The sequence below is a fragment of the Rissa tridactyla genome, chromosome 2 (assembly GCF_028500815.1).
Source record: "Rissa tridactyla isolate bRisTri1 chromosome 2, bRisTri1.patW.cur.20221130, whole genome shotgun sequence".
NCBI classification, from domain to species: Eukaryota; Metazoa; Chordata; class Aves; order Charadriiformes; family Laridae; genus Rissa; species Rissa tridactyla.
This window is the reverse complement of record NC_071467.1, coordinates 118,903,235-118,927,059: the sequence shown is the minus strand read 5'-3', so window position 1 is coordinate 118,927,059 and position 23,825 is coordinate 118,903,235. Positions and strand designations below refer to the sequence as shown.

The following is a 23,825-nucleotide window of genomic DNA, read 5'->3' as shown; positions in this document are numbered from 1 at the left end:
ATTCTATCCAAGACAGACTGGCCCAGTGCAAAGCTGCTTTGTACATCTTTTCAAGAGCTGCAACAAGTAAACACTATCCAATGTACTATGTCCAAAATGGTACAAAACAAACTTCAAAATATCATAGAGCTTAAATTTTAAAATGTCTTACTTTAAGGATAAACATAGCTTATTTTAATTATTTTAAAAGACAGAAGGATTTTCAGAATACATAAATATTTCAGCACAAGTATGATTAAATGGTTACCTACTAATTCCCATATATGCAGGAAGATTAAAAATAACACCTTTGTTGGATACAGCCATGTCTACATCAGACCCTAAATTATAAAATAGATGCTCCAAATAGGCAGCAAAACTGTTTTCTACCTTCTTTGATTGTACTTATCTAACCAAACTTTATTTTGGCTTCATGAAGTGAAGAACACCTTTTCAAGGAACAACCCAAATTAGGACTTTGAAAGAAAGAAAAAGGATATACCGTAAGCATTAAGGAGCCATGACTTTCATAATCTGTTTTCCCTTCCTATGATAAACTCAATGTATAAGATGCTAAGATCCTTGCTAACTCCTTCTAAATGAAAAATCCAAATGAAAGAATAATTTTAAAAGTTTAACAAGGATAGTGAGAAAAAGAATAACCACAAAACATTTCTCTTCAAAAGTTTAACAATGGTTAGCTGCCTGGATTATGAAATCACAGCTTTCTTCTTTTTTTCTCTCTCTCTCTATTTTGCCCTCTGTATTGAAATAATTTTCTTCTCTATTTTCTGGAATGTGGCCTGACATGTGGAAAGATGTGAGATTCATGAGTACTGCCTCAGCTTCCAAGGGAATAAAACTGAGATTCAGTGGAAGGAAAAAAGAACTCTCATATTGAGGATAACAGATTTAGGTATTATGAGTTGTAAAGAGCGTAAGATAAGGATCATTTATGCTCTGTCCAACAATATATTGTAACTCCTGATGAACCAAAGAAGAAAAAAGAAAAAGAAAAAGCCTCAGAGTATCCTGCACCTCTGAGGAATTAATATACCTGCTATTCATCTGTACTCTTCTATGAAGACCAATTGGGCTATTTGGTTTAAAAAAAAAAAAAAAAAAAATCTGTCTTCAAAGATGGCCTTGCTGGCAGCAGCAACAGTAGTTTTGGATCAGCTTTTGATCAGAATGCCTTGTTCTGAAAACACAAACCCTACTTCAGATCTCTCTCAAAAAACAAACAAAACCAAACCCCCTCCCCAAAAAAAAAAAAAGCCAACCCAGAACTAAAAACTGAGCCTGAATTTACAAACTGAGTCAATCAGCTCTATCCAAGAATTAGACTGGGTGCAAATGGTCTCATCAACGGAAACTACCTTCAACCATTTGAGCTGAATTCTCAGGGGAGGGACACTACAGAATAGAGGGATGTAGCGTATGCCTGCATGTTGTGTACAAAGTTTAAAATCCTGCTGTGTGACATACCCAGTATTATTCAAATTCCCTCCTTTGCTGACACAATAACTGAAAGGCAACTTAATTGTCATAAAACTGAAATGTAATTTATTAGAGAAGATCTTTGCAACATTTAACTATATCTCTTTATAGAGGCTGGAAAAAGAACAAGAGTGTAAGAGATGGTCAAGAAAGCATCAGATTTTACTCTGATACCATTTTAACAATGTTTTCAAAAGCCGTCAGCATAGACAGTAGCTACAGAAATTCCAGAAAAACAAACAAAAAAATTACTCGAGAAGTGTTTTGTTGTATTTCTGTAATTTAATTCATAAACCGAAGAGTTCCTCAATCTTGTGGTTAATAAGCATAAAGTGTGTAAATTTTCACGCTTTAAACACTTCAACAGCTCATGGAGCATGATTTGTAGCTCCTCCAGTATGAATCTACAGCAGTAAAGTTCTTAAATTACAGACTACTAAAAGCAAAGGTTGAAATTTTACTAAAGTGGGGTTTTGTCATTTTTTGGGGGTTTTTTTGTGGGTTTTTTGGTTGGTTGTTTTTTGGGGGTTTGGTGTTTTTTTTGTGGTTTTTCTGGTTTTGTTTCTTTTTGTTTGGTTTTTTTCTTTTGTTTTGGTTGGGTTTTTTTTACAAAATTACTCAAAACAACCAAAAAAGTTTTTATGTTAAGAAAGAGTATATAGAACGCAACACTGTCTGCTAACATGAATGGACTTGATAGACCAAGCACAGGGACACCATAACAAAGACATATGCAACTACAAGCCAATGCACATTTGACTATTTTTAGTCCTCATGCTCTGGAAAGCAGAATATTTCAGTGTTACATGTGGGGGTTACCATGGGTTAAGGCAACATTCTCAATTAGAATCAGCTGCATCAAACTTATCTGGAATTTTCTAATCATCTGGCTTAAGAAATAAATGTGACATTTTGGAATTTGCTTTTCTGGCTGATCTGAGGACTGCAAAACAGCAACAGTTTACCCAAAGAAAATCTGAAGCACATCTTTGCTGACCTACAGAGCTCAATATAGAATCATAGAATCATGTAGGTCAGAAAAAACCTTTAAGATCATTGAGTCCAAAGCCAAAAATTGCTGAAATACTATCTAATACATTAATTATTAGTTGTTTCACTGTTACACTGTTCTTTCCTCCCCTGCAACTGTTTGATGTATCCATGGAGACTCTGCAGGGTAAGGACACTCTTTTCATAGCAAGTGAACACATTGTCGACTGGAACAAGATCATGATTTTATATTGGATACTCTTAGTAATACTGCAAAGCAAGTTTAAAACAAATCTCAAAAAGCAATGATATTTTCAAATTGGGTACACAAGGGTAAAACCTTTAGACCACTATTTCACTATACAAGAACTGAAGTTTCAATAGCAATCATTTCTTGTGTTGTTATGTATTTTCAAACTTCCTTTCTATGCATTGCAAATGCCTCCATAACAGTGTAACTTAAGACTTACAAAGATTTTGTTAAAGACATTTAGATCCTCTTATTAATTCATACTGATAACAACAAAAACATCAACATCTGAGGTAGCTACTTGTCCACATTCAGGTACAAGACAAAGAATTGAAAAGAGTAACTGAAATATGAGGACAACGTTTATAATGCATTTATAATGTTTTTTTTTCAGTGCCATAATTGGAAATGACCAAGGTAAAAAGAGGCTATGGCCAATGGTGCAGGGAAGCGAAGAAACAATGCAGTTGTGACAACATATTGCTGTAACTATTTGAATCATTTTACTTACCAGTGCTTGAGAAAAAGAAAAACCCAAATAAAAAACCCATCCCCATTATCTGGCCTCCAGAAGAACCTAACTGCATTCAGAGTTATATGACTGGTTTCCACTCATTCAAAGGAGAATCTTAACAGCCAGCTGAAAGTAATTAGCAGTGGTTTTGTTTTTTGTCTACTGCTATAGTGCGTCAAAGATTTTTGATTTTGAGTTCTTTTCCACACTTTATTTTAAAAACATCATTTCGGCCTTTTTTTGTTTCCAAGACAAGAGACTAAAATAGAAAGGCTCTGCATCAGACAGGGACAAAAACCAGTCCCTTGTAGCTATTGTAGCGCTCTGACGATTTATACTAGAGAAGATGACCACAGAACTGCATTTCTCCTTTGTATTCTCTGGCTTTTACTTACTAACAGGTTTTATCACTGTTCTTGAAGGGAGTGGAAAACAAAGGCAGCCTTAAGTCATGTAAGCTAAGGGAGTTTCAAGATAACATATACAAAGCTAAATGATCTCCATCTGGAATTTATATCTTTAAACATCTTTTAATATGTTGGTTTGCAGCTGTATTAAAAGAGAGTCACAACCTTGTCACTACCTTCTGTATAGCATTGAGGTCCATTTACGTATTAAGCTATAGTATACAAGAATTCTATGGAAGGCAAAAACTTTTGTAGGCCAACACTACACACTTGGTTGTTTTTTTTCCCCTCCTCTCATGAAGATGTCATGCTCATGTAATATTGAAAAGTGCATTGATTATTAAATTCAGTTTTCAACAATAAAGTATTATTATTCCATGTAATATGACAGTACCTGGCAGTTCAATTCAGGAGCAGGATTACATTTTTAGATCTTATTCAAGAAAAATAGAAGTCTAGTTTCAGCTTCCAAAATCCTACTATCTAACTTGAGCAAAATAGACATTCTATGAGATACAGATTTATCCAAGCTGTAAGGCAGATACAGTTACCAAATGTGGACACATGCAGTAGAACTAGACTCTATTTGCCAGTTTTTAAAGTGCAACGTTTTTTCAGTTATGGCTTTGGGTAATATTCCCACTTTTATCATTAGTTTGATATGTGCTGGTAAAAGAATGTCTATATTTGCCTATATTTAAAGTTTCTAATCAGCAAAATTGCAACACTTGCTCCCAAAACACCTGTGACAATTCATTAATGATTAAGCAGCAATTTTAAACCCACAAAGTGTCAGCCATTGCTGTACCGCATAACAACAAAATACTTTCTATTTTTCTATAACTAGTTGGAGAACTTCAGAGTTGATTATTTTTATAATGTCAAAAAATTGATTAAAATAGTTCGTAAGAACTGCAGTATCAGAAAGGGAGTCTTTTTAGCAATGTAAATCTATAAACAAGAAATCCTTCCCAGAAACATTATGCTGTAGCCACCAACTTAGTAACGTGCACTATTAGAAAGTGCAACATTAGAGGACAATTTGCCACCTGTTAGTGCTGTTATAGTGGAATCTGTGGAAAGCTTAAGGACAGCTAACATGCGTTTACAAAAACACACTGGCAATTTTGACAAGGAACAGAAATGACTTTTAGGAAGAGTGAGCGATTTCAGGCTGCAAGAAGGGATGGGTGGAAAACAGTAGATTATTTTTTAATTTAAACATTGTTAGAACAGTATGTATAGAAACCAAATTAATCTCTCTTGACTAAAGCCTAATAGATTGTTATAGTCAAGATGACTGTCAGGTTACAGCATATATTATAAGAGAGTATTTGATGAAAACACGAGCTAGAGTTCCTATTTAATTTGTGATTTTTATTCTTTCCAAGCAGAGGGAGATTACTTTTGTTTATGAATTGTGCAGACTTACTGCCAAAAAAATAAACACTATTTCTCTAAACACAAAATAATTTGGTGATCAAAATAGAAAGCTTTTAATCATCTCTTCCAAAAATAATATTAGACATAAATTGAATCAGTAGTTTTATTCAGTGACACTAAAAAGAAAAGCTTAGGTTATTAAAATGCTAATACCCTGCAAGATATTCCACACGGCCTAAGGTCCTTTAAAGAGAGCATAAAGTACAGCTTTAGATTCAATCAGGACACTTGTTAATTTCTCTTTTAAATATCTAAGAGAGCTATGTCAAACAGTTGTCCTCGTGCATTCCTTATTGTTTTTCCTTAGGGCCATTATCAGTTACAGTCAAGCTAGAGTTTTCTGAATTGACTGAATTCTAGCTGCAGTAGCAATTTATATACCCATTAGTACCCGCTCTTGAAGATCTGTGAGAAAGAAAAACTATACACCTCGTTGTTTAGATTTTAAGCAAATAAAAATATAAAATAAACACATTCCTCGTTTCCTGCTATTCAGATGCGTAGGTGTCACTGAGTTCAGCATTTTGAAAACACAAAAACACTCCTAGAGACAACTTTAACTTTCCACTAGTGAAATTCCACGACAGTGAATAATACTAATCTGAAATCAAACCTTTTCTTGAATCAGCCTCTGTAGATGAATCCCACATGACAACATGGCTGAAAACATGGTGAGCATGTACTGCTGAGTTTTGCATATTCCATTTGCCAAGGAATTTAGTACAGCTGTTAATCCCACTTTTTCAATGACACTCTGGAAAGCACTGGGCGAGTAACGAGTAATTCTGCATAAAGCCTACAAAAATGGAAAAAAAAAAAAAGACGTTTTTATTTAACGGGATTATTAGCTCAAGAAAAATAATGGAGAATAAAACCAGGTGGTGATTTTTCCAATAGTTTAGGAATATAGAGAATTCATACAGTTTCATTCATACAACAAATATTAGGAGTAAAGGCTGCTTGTTTTTAGAGACATGGAATTCTTCTAAATGTATTGCTATACACTCCATACAGCTGAAACTGAAATATTTGGTACACCAACATTAACATCAAACAGAGACACATTACTCTTTCTCTCTAGAGAACAATAATTATGGTGCAGCGTAGTCCATGCTTGAGTCTTTTATCAGTATAGAATGTAGGTAGCATCAGATAGCAATGTACCAGAAAGGAGCACGGTCATCAGAAAATACAGAGATGGCACACACCACAGAAATTTTGGTCTCCCGTAAAGGTGGACGTCTTTCTTGTCTTTCTCTGCTCATGGAAACCATAACCTGTTATGTAGTAGTTCACTATCTAAAGTCTATCTTTAGATCTAGATACTACTTTAGATCTAGATACTTGTTAAGGACAGTGTTTACTATAATAAACATGCAAACTATTCTCCAAATGGTTGATTTACAAATACCAGCGATTAAACCAATTCCAACAGAAAATGCAGACACTGACTGTACTCTAGTGAAATGAGCACGAATCTGTTCAGTGTATACTAACTTAGCTATTTCATAACAAAGATTACCAAATGACTTCCAGGGTGGATTCATCTCTAAGTCAACATAGCTTTTCCTTTTGGTACCTCTGGAAATGCAACATTCAAGATACTGTAACCGACTTTGTTCTCTCCAGATAAAGGAGATAAGACTCTTTAGACATTTAAAATCTCATTTTCTTTGCCTTGAATGTAATTTTAGGACAGGAAAACAGATTATGTCAATTATTTGATTCGTATGAAAATCTGATTTGGTTTAAGGGGAAAACTTTGAAGGCAACTTTATTCTGTGAAAAGTAGGCTTTGTTCTTTTCAGAACAGCTATATTTAGAAATTGCTGCTTACTTGGTGTACATTCAATAGTGAGGTGTCATTTAAGAGAAACTATAGTCAATTACACCCACAGAATACTAGCATCAGAGAAAAGCTTTCCATGTAAGAACCTCAGAAACTTTCCGGTTTACCAGTGCCCTTAGAAACATTACTCGAAACACGCTATTACAAAAAAAAAAAAAAAAAAAAAGGCAGGCATAAAAGACAATAAATCAAGAACTTATGATTTTTAAACAGATGCTTTATCGATGCTGTTCATCTACTCTGCTCCTGTTCTGCCTTGTCCTTTCTGGTCCAGGAGCCGTATCGATTGCAGCCTTTTATTTTTCTTCTTCCCCCTCCCTCATGCCCCCCTTTTAAAACACAGATACTCAATCTCTGTTTCTTAGTAGCGCAAGGATGTAGCAAGGATTTCCCCAATAATACAATCCAGCCCTTCACTTCTCATCTGAGTTCTCAAAATGAGTGAGCAGGAGGTATGCGCATTCACTAAACATATCCTCAAGGGTGATATTACCAGCGAACTGCTGGGACCTAGAGACAGACTGTGTCAAAGCGACATGGAGCTACCTCGGCGTGCTAACGTGATGTATGCAGACTTGCCAGTGCCTTAGCTTTGGGTGACCATTGCCACAGGCCATCAGATGACCTCCAGGCAAAACTGGTAAGAAAGACATGGCTGTCTTCCAGGATCACATTGCGGTTTTGGAGACAGCAGGAAAGCTCCAGCCCACCAACAGCCAAGGGAAGACGCTTTAAACTCCCATTAGCTTGTATGTCACAGAGAACTCTGCTGTATGAGTGAAACTAACACTTCAGCAGAAAAACAGAAGATAGAGTTTAATGGGGGATAGAAGACAAAGTATCCTAAATCACTTCAGGAGATCCAGTATCTGGAGAGAGCAGATGGAGGTAGGTCACACAGTGGTAGAGCAGGAATTGGGAACCAATGAGGAGAGGTAAGAGTACAGCTCACACCATCATCTCTCAGCAGCAGTCTTGGAACAGGAAATGATCCCAGTGAGGGTAAGGCATTGGCAGAGCCTCTCCTGGAATTGGTTTCTGTGTCCTTGCTCTCTGCACAGCCTTAACCAGCACCTTTTCTCCCAGCAGCTCCAACCATGAGCATCATGATCCTTATTGGTCCCTTGCAACTTAAGATATTCTACGATCATCTATGCCCTATCCATTGCTTTCTGGTCTTACATGCCATACAATGGCTGGATAACATTAACCCTTCCAGGATGTACTCCATGACTCTCTCAAGCTTGAGAATTAATGCATTAATGTATCTCTAATACCCAAGTCTCTGAAAGAAGCTATTCAACACCAATTATTTATGAAAAAAACAAACCCAAAAACAAACCCCCAAAAGATTGTGTTGAGCTTTCCCAAATTAGTTCCCACTTAAGTAGCTTATGTTTTGTTACTCCTCCTCCAGCACAAAAATCCATCTCTTAGAAATTAAACTAAAAATTATTTTTTTAAGAAAATTAAAAAACTTTCAGTATACTGGAAAGAAAATGCTATTCCTGCTGCCAAGCTTGTCAGAATGTCACTTTGACATCTCACAGAATTATTTCTTCTCCGAGTCTAGTAAAATGATAAAAAGATATAGCTTTCCTACAGGCAAAATCTGTGATATTTACCTGAGGCATGTTGGACTCCAAAGTGAGCAAAAATACTGAGACACAGTCCCTGTTTGCCACCTCTGACAGGAAGGACAAGGCAAAGTGTCATTTTTTTCACTCCAGAGACTGAAGACAGAGAATCTTCTTGATATATTTTTATTATTGATTGAAATAATCATAAGTAAAATTCCATAGTGCCTTACTGCTGATATACTTTGCAGACAGCCTGCTAGCTCTAGGTAAGGATATGACACATGTATTTCTTAACAGAAATGTATTTTTACATGTGAATATAGATGTCAGTCAAGAATAAATTCTTCAGGATACATTCAAACAAGGCAGGAATGACTGCATAATAAAATACAATAGGACACTGATGATCTCAATTTATGTGGTCATGCAGAATAAAAATGCCTACATATCCATAGCAACAATTTAATGAACATATAAATTGTACAGTGCAATATAGCTGGAGAATACATTAGTATTTTACTTTAAAGATTAGTATGTTACTGAAATCTCTATAAACTTCACTTGGTAAGAGGTCTGCCTGTGCTAGATTTCAATACTGATTGGTTATTTTTTTCTAAAGTTAAGATTATATACCCAAATACCCCAGCAGCATTAATACATAACCATGATTTATATCAGTCATTGAATAATAAATCCAACAAATAAGTTCACCCTCTAGTGTTTCACTACAAAGCAGCAAAAGGATTAGAGTACCACCTTAGTGTATCCTACTTTAGAAGCTTCCTTGTCCAATTCACTTCATGTGCAGTATAAAATAATGAAATCTCAGACTTCTGATAAAGGACACAATCCCCAAAACAGTGGAGGGGAAAATCCTCTACACATACCAGTTCTAAGACTAAGTTTGTACAAAGAATTTCAGATGCCACAGAACAAAGGCTACTGTAACATATATTTTACTAAACAAGTTTACTGTTCTAATAGGTCAACATATTTTCCCAGTATTTGAGCATTTTATTTCCCAGACATGACTCTGACAAAACTACACATTCAGGTAAATCTTTAATAAATACGTATCTTTTTAAAAATTATAAAATTATTTTACCATTTATCTCTTCAGTCACACTTCAGATATATTTTTAATTCTCTCTCTACTACCACCTCAATGCGAGATGCGTCTAAGTGCATACTGCTGCAGCAGAAACATTACCATTTTCCATCTGGCAAGCCAACAGTAAACTCATTAGTGAACCTGAGCTCTACTCCGGAAATGAGCATCCAGTTATCACACTTCATTTAAAATAAGTCAACCTATTGTTCAGTTCTAAAATATTACCTGTATTGGTGGGTAAGGCTTTTGTTTTGTCAACCAAAGATATGGTTAAACTCACTGCACTGATAAGTATTTTCTACCTCACAAATCTTTTTGTTCCACATCTGTTTCTTGCATGTCATAGCTCTGGTTGTCTTATTATCACCCTATATTAACTTACAAATTCTGGGCAAAGACTAGCCCTGACAATTTTATGAAAAGTAACATGATAATTTCAAATATGTCTTTTAAGCAAGTCTGTGATAAAAACATTAAACACTTTCAATGTAAAAAAAATAATACAAAAAAAGAAATTTCAATTTTTCAAGAATTCAATCTATTCTTTGAAAGATTTAACTTTTGAAACATAACTCATGATCACCAGCATAAGAAAATACGTGTTCCAGAAAATGATGAATGGCAAGAATTCTTCATAAGCACTGGATTGTAATACATACATATTTCAATTTCAGAAAATTTGTACATGTATTTTAATGTAATCTGAAATATAAACACACATACACACAGAAAACATGCTCAAAAACATTGCAGTTTCAATTCAGAATGCTTTTTGAAATAAACCCCAGAACATTTCTGTATCACAAAAAGAAATTCCTTACCGAAACAGCAGTAATCTTCAAAGAATCTAGTGTAGAATGTGTGAAAAGGTACCACAAGACAGGTCCAATTTCTCCTGTAATAAATCCTTGTGCATGGCAAGAGAGAGTAGTGCAAACATTTTCAATGATCTTTGCTGCCATATGGTTCACTGCCCGGTCTTCCTATGGGATGGAGAGGAAAGGAAAACTCATGTGGAAATGTTTCTAATTTATTTTTAAAATACTGCCTATGTCCATGTTTTATTCCCTGTATATTGTCATAAAGTGGTTTCTTAATTTTGATACTTGCCAAAGTCATTTCATAGGAAACCTCAACTTGTGACAAAGTTATGTTTACAGATCACACTTCCCTCCCCTTTCTCTTCTACTGCAAAGACAATTTAATACAAGCATAATTTAATACAAAATCTTCCACTTCCAAATGATCACTCCAATTAAATGTAGTCACTAAAAAAAGAAAAGGTTTTGTTATGTTAGAGGTGTCCCCTGACCAGTGCTTTATAAATGAATGTCTGTGTATCAAAACTCATTACTACAACAGGCTCTGAATAGCAAGATTATGAGACATACAGTTACATTAGGAAAAATGAAATTATTAAACTCTTTTTATTCAGAAAGCCAGCAACTCTGTGGGATAAAGAAAAAGCCTTCTTGCAAGTCAAGTTATTCCATAACTCCCTTCTCTTCCTCTTCTGAAACAGACAATCCTGACCAATGTTTAAGATAAACCATTGAGTCTCATGTACTACATCAGTTCCCAAATTTCTGTAAGGGATTCTGACTCCTTCGTATCTTTAATACTAATCCAATAATTTTATCTGCAAAATTGTTTGTGGAAAGCCACTGTACACGTAGCTTTAATATCTACATAAGACTATTCATAGTATAGTGTCTCCATGGAATAAAAAACATCATGTCGGAATAATCACGAGCCATCAGCACATCACGAACATCACATGGCAGCAGTTCTTTCTCAAGAAAACTGACTGCAGTGGAAGCTTAACTTAATACAGATCACTTGAAAGCAGAGTCTGTACTTTCTCTCTCTTTCTCTTCTTTCCCTCACCTTTCTTTAGTATATCTTTTTTTTTTTCACTCTGCTTTCATTTAGAAGCAGACTCTTTACCTTAACAGAACTGTAAGATTCATTGCTGGTGGTTTTTTGGCTGTGCAATGCCTCACCTTATCTCAGTCTTTAACTATGAATAAGCGAAGTCTTTCAACAATGTCTTAAATGGTGTTCTTGAGTTCAGCAAGAGTGAATTTTAATATAAGAAGGGCAACCAATTTAATTCGTCAAGTCTCATAGCCTGGCTTCACAAATAATTCATCATAATATCTAATTGATTTCTTTCTTAAACTAATCTCCACATTATCCTACTAACCTTTGGATTTCTGACATTTATCTTCACAATCAGAACCACCAACAACTGTGAGCAATGATAATGAAACCTTTCAGAAAGCTGTACAAAAGCCTTCCAGAAGGGGAGAACTTATACTTCATTAAAAATATATTCAATATCCACTCTTCCTTCTACTGACAGGTATTCTAAAATAGAGACACTGATGTAGAAATATTTGGAAACTCTAGTATAACACTGTTAAAAAAAAAAAAAAAAAAAAGCTGTGTTTATCATTTTCATGCTAATCCTTCCTGTTCTCCCAAAGAACTGCAGCTCTACTCAAAATACTTAAAAGAAATACCAAAGCCAATTCCCATCTTAACCAGTTACACTATTTTACAAAACTCTACCGATTTCTGCGGTCTTCCTCCTGACTTGCAGCCATGAAATCAAAGAGGATTTAGGCTTCTCTTGTTTTACAGTTTTTATTTCTGCAATATATTGTATCATTTCAATGTATTAAAGACCTAAATACACAAATACACATAGATGTTCATCAAAATTAAGTTTCTCAAAACTTTTTATAAATAATGTCAATTTTTAATCTTTTTCTGTTAATTATACTTCTGAATTTCAGGGGTTTTTGGCTGTTGGGTTGTTTTTTTTTTTACAGTTAAGATAAAAACACATGGATTTATCAAACTGACTATATGCATTTAAAATCAAATCCATAATTGAAATATTAATAGTCAAGTTAAATCACTCTATGGTGTGATTACTAGGAATGTCAATTGGGACTCTACTCCTACTTTAAGCAGGCAGAAACGCTTAATAAATGCACTATAATCCCATTAATAAATCATAATCAAAGCATTATGCAGCAGATAATAGTCATTATGAATGTTAACAGATTTCCAGATGAAATTACAGCTTTTCTTCAAAAAATTTGGTCCTGAGGATGTGTTTTATTTCCTTTCAGCCACAGCTGAGACGGGTTACGCCCTGTGCCAGAGAGTCCTGGTACTTTGTCTGGAGGAAGGTCATGTATCGTCACAGTGCTCTAAAAACTCAGTGAGGCTGTCAGAGTAATTCCATTTGCTGCCACCTGAGATGGACTATCCCAGCTCCTCTGGGATCTATTCCTGAACACCATCTAATTGTGCCATTTTCTGCTTAATTAGCTCTCTGGAAGGGAAGCCTGACCTAAACTAATATTTGGCCTCTTAACTAAAGGAGTCATCCTGTGATGTCACCAGGACATAAGCTATGTTAGTGAACAGAAATAGATCTTCAAGATATGAGTAAAGCAGTTCCATGTAACAGTTAACCTCTGTCCATGTCACAAACTGCATCAAATCTAAATCTATGAATAGAACTGTATCAAAAAGAAGCACATACTCTACTTTCACTGGGTTTAGATTTCAACTGGTTTTATAAAATGCACTTAAAGATAAAGCTCCTATTTTTCAGTCATGTTTAACACTTGCAGATGTATCTGCTTCCAGTTAGAGTCATGGACGCTTAATGAAAATGAGCCCTGAGTGAGAAGGCAAACACCAAAAGGGTAAATAGATGTAAACTGCTAAAAGAGAACTTCTTTTAATCAAGTCTGTCTATTCCAATTGTGGGGGATGGGGGGGTGAAAGCAAAAAGCAAATCAAAGTCATCAAAGAACCTAACTTCATTTTTGGGAGTAACTGAACCTACTGGATATCTTTATTGATTGTTAAAAACTTAACAATGCACTGGAAGTTTTGGAGGCACTTAAGATACTGTCACCACATGTCACCACACTAACCGTTAGCGTGTCACCACGCTAACCAACATACTACCTAAAAATAGTATAATTTCATTTAAAGGTTACGATAAAATATTTTACGATCTTTTTTTATATTATACTGTGTATAGATACATACACTTGAGTAAAAGCATAATACTGATAAAGAAACATTGGGAAAGCTGGAAGACTCAGGAAGTAACACTGTATTCCATCATTATTCTAAATCAACTTCCATACACTTCTTCCTTTAATCTAAGAAGACAAATTAAAAAGAAACTACAAACATAAATTAATGAAGTAAAGCTGTATTATCCTAAGCATTCATAATTATAAGAATTAAATCTTAATTTGGCAACAATTTGCAATATAAAGCCTTCATAGAGAAGGATGAACATGTAGAAATAAAAATTTTAAATACCTTTTGTGGAAAAAATAAAAAATTCTGCAGTAAACTAGAGAACTGATATCTAAAGAAGAAATTAAAGTGATAATGTATATGATTCAGACTATTACTTTACAATATAGGCAATTCTGTCAATAAACTAAAACACTGATGTCTAAAGAAGAAATTGAAGTGGTAATGTGTATGATTCAGACTATCACTTTTATGCTATAGGCAATTTTGACAGTAAACTAGAAAACTGATACATAAAGAAGAAATAAAAGTGAGAATATATATGATTCAGACTATACTTCTATACTACAGGCTGTCCTACCCTTTCTGAGCAAATAGTTATGATTTTATTCTCCTCTCCCCTCCAAATTCACTGTAAAGGAACTGCTCTGGCTAAGAATATACATTATAAAACATACTGCCCTATATTATATATTCGCAAATTTTTTTTAAGTTATCCTTTATTATTAAATTTCTTCACCAGTTCAGAACCAAAACTCTCAGACTTTTATCTTGCTCCCTCATAAAGGAAGAAGTCCATATGAAAGAGGGAAATGTGTATTATATAGCTTCCTGGCAAGCTCTTATTTATTAAAAATATTGCTTACGCAGTACCTTGCACATACAAGAGAAAGAACATTATCCTTTGTAACTTCATTCACTATTTCTGATTCAAATACGTTTGCCACATGCCGTGCTTTAAAATGAGAGGATTACACACATTCTAAAAGCCATATACAGCTAATAAGCTACAGCTGCATGTATAATTTATCCATGCAAGTGTATTGCCTACCTATTTTTTTCCAGGTTCTATGAAGTTACTACTAAAATTGCATATAATCATGTACCTTATATTTACATGCCATTTGTAAGCAGAAATGGACAGATACCAAGCACCTGAAAGCTTTTTCAGTGGTTCCTCTCTGCTTTCACACAGGAATACTTAAAAGGAGGTTTGCACACAGTTTCGGACTCCGCTGTCTAGTTTCAGTGAAGGACCTCGTCAAAGCAACATAATCTCGACCAAATCGGACAACAAAAATTATGAGACATCAAAAAGTAGTTTGGATATGAGAAGGATGATTAGTTACAAGATGACTATGAGAAAAAAAAAGTTTAAAAGGAGGATGTGAAGGAAGGGAGGGGCAAACATAAGGCAGAAAACAGTGGAAGCAGAAAGGTGAGAGGATTGACTGGAACATAAGTGTGAAGAGGGGCAAATGTAAAGCAGAAACTAAAGCTGAGATTTCACTTAGTTAAGATTAGGTTGAACCTTAAATGTGATAATGAAAAGCAAAAAAAATATATGCAGAGTCAATGAGGCGATTCGAGCAAGAGACAGCCTGATACATTTGAGGTGAAGTACACAAGGGTAACTTTAGCAAAGGAGTTTTGAATAAACTAAGTTAAATGGATGAAAGGAAAAGGGTAGCCACATTAGCATTAGGTACTTAATATTAAATAACTTTCTGAAACGAAAAGTATCTTTCATGACTGCACAACATAGGAAGTGTAAGAACTAAGCACTTTCGCTGTAGAAATCAGGACCCTGCTATCTTAGAGACTGCACGCAAATATTTAGAAGTTGAACTTAGACACAAATACAGATGCCTGGAACAGGCATTTTTGTGTCACTGTTGGACACAATTGTTGGAAAAAAAAAATAAATTGGAATATTTACTACATGGGTTCTGACAGACTGCAACATTATACCGCTACTAAACACGTCAAATTGGGTTTGTCATTTACTTATGAGTGTACCAGTTTCCTTATTTTGACACATCATTGAACATGCCTGTTCTTTGCCTTAGTTGAAAATCAACTTCTACCTCAAGTGCAAGAAATCTGATTTTGTGACCCCCTACAGATAAAAGACTTTCCCAATCTTCTACTACACCATGCTAAAACTCCTTTCACTTATACATATGCTTTTGTCACTGTTAGATTTTCAGGCACAGAAGGTATGTGGAAATGACACTACCTGCATTTTCTGAACATTTTGTTCCTTTATAGGCAAATAAAAGGGACACACACACATTTTAAACTCCTTTCTGCTCCACAGTTCTGTTTCAGGGGGCAATTCCGCTCTGATAACGACAAATCTTATAAAACTGCAGAGATCCAAGTACACTTCAGAGTAGTTCATAACGAAACTAGAAGAACGGCAAATTTACCTTACAAAACTCAAAACTATATAAACAATAGTACTGAATGACATAAATTTGTTTTATTTTCTTTAAATCTTATTAAATACACCAAAAAAAGCTTCTTAACTGTCAATAAAAACTACAATTAATTATTTATAATGCATATACTTAACACACTCTGGTAATTCAGAATTTTTTACAAAAGGTTAGCTTGCCATTTTCATAAATACTGAGACCATATACAAATATTCACTCCAGAAAACATACTAAAGTAACATTCATTAAATAAGCTTAGAACATTTAAAATAAATTTATGATTTAATTAAATTTAATTATAATTTCTTAATTACTAATGTAAGAATGTGAAGCTTACTTACATGTAATAAATAGCTAAATCAGGAGAATTTATTGAATAAATAGCAGATTACAGGCTACAAATGTAAAATAAAGAAATATGGCAGCTAAGATCTTACGCTGCAGTCAAAGAACATTAAGCACAGTGAAGGCAAATTTATATTATATTTTCAGGATTTTCATATCCAGTGCTTCACTAGTGCAAGCAATAAAATTTACACAGAACCTCATTTTAGTTTTAAGTCAGAACTTAAAAAAATCCAGATTGTTCATTTTAACTATTTCTATCATCTCCTATTTTGCAGCAGGATAGCGGGAGAAAGTATCATTGATATACACTTGCCTACCACACCTGCATATCAGTCAGTAGACATTGTGAGCCACTCACTGCCCAGACAACGTAGCTCTGTGCCTGCTACCAGAGCAATGCAAAGTTGACTCATTAAAAGAAAAAAAAAAAAAAACCAACCAAAAAAACCCCAAAACCCCACATGTAAAATATCTGGCACAAGAACTTATTTTATATCTGATTATTATTTCCTTAAGGAAAAAAAGTAATATCTTGCAAACAGATGTCTAACAATAATATGATTTTAACTGTCTAGTTTTAGATGCTGCAATATCATTTTCCAAGAAAGACGGGTGGCTGGTAAATTATGGAGTATAAGAGGAGGATTGCTACAAGAGTGGAAGAAGAAAGTAGCAAAAGAAGTTGTGTGTGGTAAGTTTCTATCTCCATTTCCATATGTTGTGAAATATACATATTCATGGCTATTTTTGATTCTTCAAATGGTGCTGTTCTAGAAAGTTGAGGCTGCTAACAACTGAGACAAAGCAATTTGTATTAGTACATTTACACTATACTCACACAAAGAAGCACGAGTACTTAAACTCCATTACAAACCTTGAGTATCTTCACGGTGTAGAAATGCACAGGTGTGCTTGGTTAGCCTAGACATAACTTTAAATTTGCACTTAATTAAATTGGGAAATATATTTCTATTTTGTGTTATTTTTTTCAAGAAAAATATATCAAGGTAAATTATTAAGAAAATTTTGACCTGTTTCAGGACTAAGAAGTGATTTTATTCTATAGGAATAAATTAGTGTCTTATGGATGTCTTGATTTAGTTTCTCTACGCTGAATATTCAGAAATAGTAAGCCTTGCATTACTACATTTAGAATTAAATAGCTTCTCACTAATGTGCCTTAGAATGACATCTTCCTCTAATTTATGAGCTGGAAATAATCCACAACACAAACAGAGTTGTGTGTTCTTGATCACCTGAAGGTTTGAAGATGTTAAAATGCATCTAGACTCTTCCTATATTAATCACAATCTGTAGCAATAAAGATCTCAAAAAAGGAAGAAAAAAGGCATTTCTCTTGCTTTCCCCCCTCCAGCAACCTCCGACATATTTTCTGTCTTGAGCTTTGCCTTGGGCAAAAATGAAGTCAAGTGGTCTCGTATAAACAGTAAGCCAACCCTCTACTCAATTCTTTTTCATTTTACAAATTGAACCTATATGCATGTTTTTCTTCCCTTCTTTTAACACAGCGAAGCAATCACCAAGAAAAATGAAGAATACAGCATAGCGCATGTATGAGAATAAAACTAAATACTACTTTTTGGCCTCAAAAGAATGCTAACAACCCAGTAGGATAACAATGCAGTTTTCAAAAACTGTACATCAGTCACTTCAAAATAGTAAGTAAATCTTGTTCAAATATACACTGTACAAAAATCGAATTGCAAGAGGACAGTGCAAACTGTCAGAACATCTCTCAAAAGAAAGCCATAGCATTAATAAATTCCACATTTATTAACAGTAATTTATATTTACTATCTTATTTCCAAAAACCAAGCAACAATACCTAAATGTTGAATGTACAGAGAACAACACCGTATTTTTGCATTAATCTCCTGCTTAGGTCATGGTCTTATCATGATTATTTAAATTCAAGAGCAATACTTGGTTGACAAGGTACTGCAGTGCTGCAGGCTACAATCCTCACATAATGCCTGAAGGGTTATTACAGTAGAGAAATTCTATTGAGGACAATGAAAGAGCCTTACCCCTTCCCGAAGACACCTCATTAGCACAGTGTAAGCAGCCGAGGGAACAATCCAGCATTCTCTGGAGTGCTCCCTTTTTTCCTCCTGAAATGAAGCCAACGGCACAAATGATTAAATCAAAAAATCACAATAATCTCACTCACATAAAAAATGGGTAACAGATTCTTAATAACGTTCATATTATACATATTTCAAATTAACATATGCTAGAAAATATATTAAATTCCAGAGTAGTATTACTATTTAATGTTATTTCACGTGCAGCACAGAAATTGATATTTTATTAGCTTATTTAAATAGTCTCCAAAATCCATAACAGAATTTGTCCTAGTATTTCTGGGTTTCATCAATTCCTTCTAATTCACACACACACACAAAAATATTCTTGAATTCCTCTCAATCATTTTGATTACTACAGGAAGAGACAAGTGATTATTAAAAGTAGAAGTGCTTCTCTTTAAATGTGATTTAATTACACCAAACAAACAAAAATACTTTTGTCTAGCAACCAAATAAAAGTAAGCTTACTTTGGAAAAAATACATTCAAAGTCATACAGGGAGATATAAACTGTTTAATGAGGCTTACTGTATGGAATAGCCTTCAGTACTTATCAACACTGTTCCAAGATCTTTATGTATGTTTCCTTGAAATCATCCTGTTAGAGAGGCTAATTCACTGCTAGTTGAATCAGGGGGTTGATAATTCCATTAGAAGTTAATGAACTCCACTTCCCCTCCGCCCCCACCATCCCATAGCATACTGTAAAACTCCAAGTTTAAAAGAGGACACTTGGATATCCTTAAGATTTAACTAAAACAAACTCCATATCTAGGCTAGTAACACAGAGATATTACCAAGTAAACAAAAAATAGTCTCTTTTGGGAAAGAAAGCGAGAAATAATAGGCATTGCATGGTATGAAAATGACATGCCATGAAATCAATGTGCGATTTGTCTTAGTAAGTAGACAAAAGATGACAAGCAACAATTCCTTCAGAAATTATACATTTCTTGAACTCTATTGATTATATTAGTAAAAGCATAGGATGGGCAAGGTGGGGTTAACGGTGCAGAAACAAATTATACATTCTGAATTTCCTGATTTCTCAGTGGTCTACACTAATTCAACATACATGATGAGATAATGTCAGGCATTTAATTAAAGCATGGCATATTAGCAGGGAAGACTACTACTGAATTGCCTACTAATTTTCCTTCTTTATTGAAAATAAATCAAAACTTTACTTGCAACATATAGCAATAGAGAAAATTAGTTTGTTAAATGTCCAATTTTTTTTAAGCTTTATCTCTGCTAACTTTGTATTAGTATGGAACAAATTTTCCTTGGAAGTCATTTACAGACAATAATAATAAAAGTGGTTTGACATCCGACAGAGACATCAGATCTACTACATTCCACCTCCTTCGTCTTATCTGAGTAACAACATGTTGACATGTGATCACAGTTTGCCTTTCAAGGCTTAGTGTTTAAGTTTCAGAAAATGCAGCCCGAGTTTCAAAGAATGGTAGGTTTCTTTCTAACAGTCAAAAGTGGAATCTTCTCCACTGAAAAAGGCAGGACAAGACTAGTAGTCAAGACAGAGTTAAAATGACAGCCTATGCTGGAAATGGCATGGGTCTGTTTCTCATTTCATTCCTCTAATTTAATCAGAAATTTTGTCAAGTTTTTCTGTAACCATACATATTAAGTGTATTATAAAATAAAATGCCTTAAGAAATGGTGCAATCCTGAAACATTAATAGTGCTTCCATTCTTCAGACTTTCTTCTTAATGACTTTCTGCAAGGTTTAATCTCTAGTTAGAAATTAGGAAAAAAAAAAGGAAAAAGGTGTATGAAACTTAGCACCATTCTTAATTACCTAAAAACACCCACACAATTTGACATTTAATAAATTTAAATATATCAGCAAACACTGGGGGAATCTTCCTACTTTTTGCTCACAGCCTGTGTTGATTTTGATTAAAATTTAGGTTCTGCACCCTAATAACACAAACAGCAGGAAACGAATAGAAATATTACATAGAACTTGAAAGTTTTCCCTCAAGGCAATTCGCTTAAGAGTAACAGAACATCCTCCCTGGGGTCTGCTCAGGCTACTTGTGCATTGCTCTTAGCTTCTCTTTGGAAGGAAAATGCAGAGATGGAGTGTAAGATCTTACCTATGAGATCTCATATGCAAGTACACACATAATATCAGAGTTTAGGACTGCAGAGGACCAGTATCTGGACTTTTTCCCGGTATTTTCTAAGACACAGAAGTGCAACCAGTGATCCTATATTTAACTTAATGAATTGTGCTTGCACCTAGACAGCTGAACTTTATTTAATTAATGTTTTACCAAATGTTCATATGAAAAAGAAATAATCATTATCATTATTTAATATTAATATTGTGGTTGGACCTAGAAATGCTTAGCAAAACCACAGAAGGAATAAATAAATAAATGAAATAAGCCATGTCCCAAAACAGTTAGTATGAATGATAAATATTTAGCAGCTTGATAAAACAATCAAGCAGGCTGAACAGCAACATGGAAGAAAAAAAGGGAAGAGAGAAAAACAAAAACATTGTGTGTGCAGTTCATAATGAATCAGATGCAGTTATGATTTTTTTTCTTAAATTAGTCAAGGCACAAAGCTTTGCTGTTTAAAGGCATAAATTGGGAATAAACATTTTTGTTTCACCTTATTATACTACCATTGACTTGGTGTTTGATCTTGGCAAGGTCATTCAATACTACCATTTTGCAGTTTAATGAGCAATAAAATGCCTACAACACTACAGTATTCTGAGGTCAAGTAGGTACAGCATAGAGAAATGAAAAGCTTTATAAAGGGCTTTTCTTCAAAATATTAATAAAAAATAAATGTTAGCGTCTCCAAGCATACAAATCACACTGATATTTTTGAAGTTCTACCAAAATGCAGTGCCTTGTGTTCATATGTGTAGAGTAATTCCAAATATTTCTTCCTATTATCTAATAATTTCTTAGGTATAACTCAAACCAATGCAACCCATTACTATAGATCTTCCAGAAACAAGATAGAGTTGTCTTTGAAATACAAGTTATCATGCTTCAAACGTTGTGAAGTTCATAAATACATATAGTCCCAAAAATTTGTCAGTTCACATTTTCAGATGAAAAAAAAATCTTTTAGGATCAGTGCATGCAAATCATTTTGCCATTACAGAGCCAATGTAAACAGCAAAGCAAAAATTAAAGCAAAAGATCACTGAAGTTTAATTTCAAAATAAAAACAAGCAGTGCAAAATACTCTTGCCAAATATAATTTTCAAGTTGAAGTTTTAAGTTTATTTGGTTTTATTAGTGGTTAAAAATTTATATATTTTGCAATCTGTCTGATAATGCTAAGTATAAATATTCTCCTTCCTCCCCCCAAGGAAAACTGAGAAAGTATTAAAATATGAAATTAAACCATGAATGTGGATGCATTTTCCATAACATAACTTCTCAGTGTTAGAACAAGTTCCATGACTTTGCGTGTTTGATAGATATTTTGGCAATTGTCTAACCAGAAAAGGACAATGCTTGCTAACCTACAAAAAACCAAGGCAACCATTTCATCTTGCGGAACACGCAAAGGAGCTAGGGAATGGGGACAATAAAACATGGAAGTTCAGCATGAAGCCATAACTACAGTAAGCCAAAATACAGATCAATTTGGTATTTTCATTCCTTTATCAAGTGACCTCACAGACTGATAACTAATATTGTAGCATTCAGAGCAATTAGATGATGCATTTAATACAAAGGCTTCAGAGAAGCTACAGCTAGGCTTTTTCTATTTGAAAACACCTTCGTTTCTAGTAAGTAAAAGAAAGTGTTTAACTCTTTGAATAAAGAAAAAGAAAGCTACATCAATTCCTACTATTCATAGTATTTCTTTTTTACAAATAACCTCTGTTTATTTTTAATGTGAATGTACTATTTCTAGACTGAATGTTTAAATTAGTTCTAGTCAGGAATCACCATAATTCCATTTGAAATTAGTCAGGATCATTCCATTTCCACGGCATTGTGAATCCAACCATGCCAGGATAAGGCTTACTATGGACTAGATATATTAATTTATTGATATCATAGGCTGTACTGATACATCCTATTTAATCAAAGTCTCTAGGTAAGATGTTCTAACACTTTTATCTGCCCTTGGAGGCCAGCAGTCATTATTATATGAAATTGTTTTATGAAGTTAAAACTCTACATACAAAGACAAAAAATTATTGAGGATACAAATAACAAAGTACTTTGCTCTTTCTGTTTACTTTTCCATGGGAGATTTTTTTCACATTTGTTAAATTTCTACAGATCATTTGACAGTCTTACCTCACTGGCTATGAGGTAAAGAAGCTCCCCAAGTGCAGGTAAAAGGCATTGTTTCAATTTGCTATTTCTGAAGTTCTCTCTGATGAGTTCAGTTAAAAGCATAATTGCCTAAAATAAAAAAAAAAAGAAGTCACAGGAAAACATGTACAATCTTTTCTCAAGCAAAATGTATATTAAAGGTAACAAGCTTTATCTGAAATGCCATCTTACTGATATACTTTTCACTTATGCTAAAGAGCCATTTGCAAATCATTTAGTAAGCATTGTAGTAATTACAAAACAGATTATATATGTGTCCTGGTTCCGGTGGGGATAGGGTTAACTTTTCCTGGTATTCCATGCCATGTGAGCCACGCCCACCCTGAGCTGCCGGGGGAGGGGGCAGGAAGTTGCTGCTTAAAAGCGGGCTGGGGCGCCCGGGTCCGGCCGGCGAGCGGCTGGGGGAGCGGCGGTTCCGTAATCGCGTTTGTATATTCCCCTATCCGTGTTGTTGTTGTTGTTGTTGTTGTTGTTGTTGTTGTTGTTGTTGTTTGCCTGTTCCCTTTGCTGTTCTATTAAACTGCCTTTGTCTCAACCCAAGAGTCTTGCCTTTTCTTACGATTCTTCCTGTGTTTGGAAGGCACGAGCGAGCGACACGTGGTTCTTTGTTGCCGTCTGAGGCTAAACCACGGCAGTCCTTTTTGGCGCCCAACGTGGGGCTCGAAGGGTTGAGATAACGACAGAATCCAACTAGAACGTGGAAAAAAACGGTTTTGGTTTTTTTTTTTTGTATGCATTTATTTTATTAGGTAAGTAGTCACTGGTCATCATGTTGCTTGGTTTGTTCTCATGGCTGTGTTACATAAATTCCTATATGGCTTATGTACTCCCTGCGATGCTGTTTATCATGTCTGGAACAGGGATGAGGATTAT

General features: G+C 34.5%; 1 protein-coding gene across 11 annotated transcripts in view; it reads right to left on the bottom strand.

Annotated features, from left to right (window-relative positions):
• Nucleotides 1-23,825, bottom strand: part of ULK4 (unc-51 like kinase 4) — a 255,213-nt gene that overhangs the window by 178,353 nt on the left and 53,035 nt on the right. For all 11 annotated transcript variants that reach the window (XR_008464756.1, XM_054190816.1, XM_054190817.1 and 8 more), the window contains 4 exons: nucleotides 22,914-23,021; nucleotides 18,541-18,624; nucleotides 10,445-10,606; nucleotides 5,697-5,879 (listed from right to left, as the gene is read on the bottom strand). Coding sequence is in view for 10 of the 11 variants with exons in the window: in XM_054190816.1 (XP_054046791.1) it covers nucleotides 5,697-5,879; nucleotides 10,445-10,606; nucleotides 18,541-18,624; nucleotides 22,914-23,021 (537 nt within the window). In the remaining variant the exon portion in view is untranslated. The remainder of the gene's footprint in view (nucleotides 1-5,696; nucleotides 5,880-10,444; nucleotides 10,607-18,540; nucleotides 18,625-22,913; nucleotides 23,022-23,825) is intronic.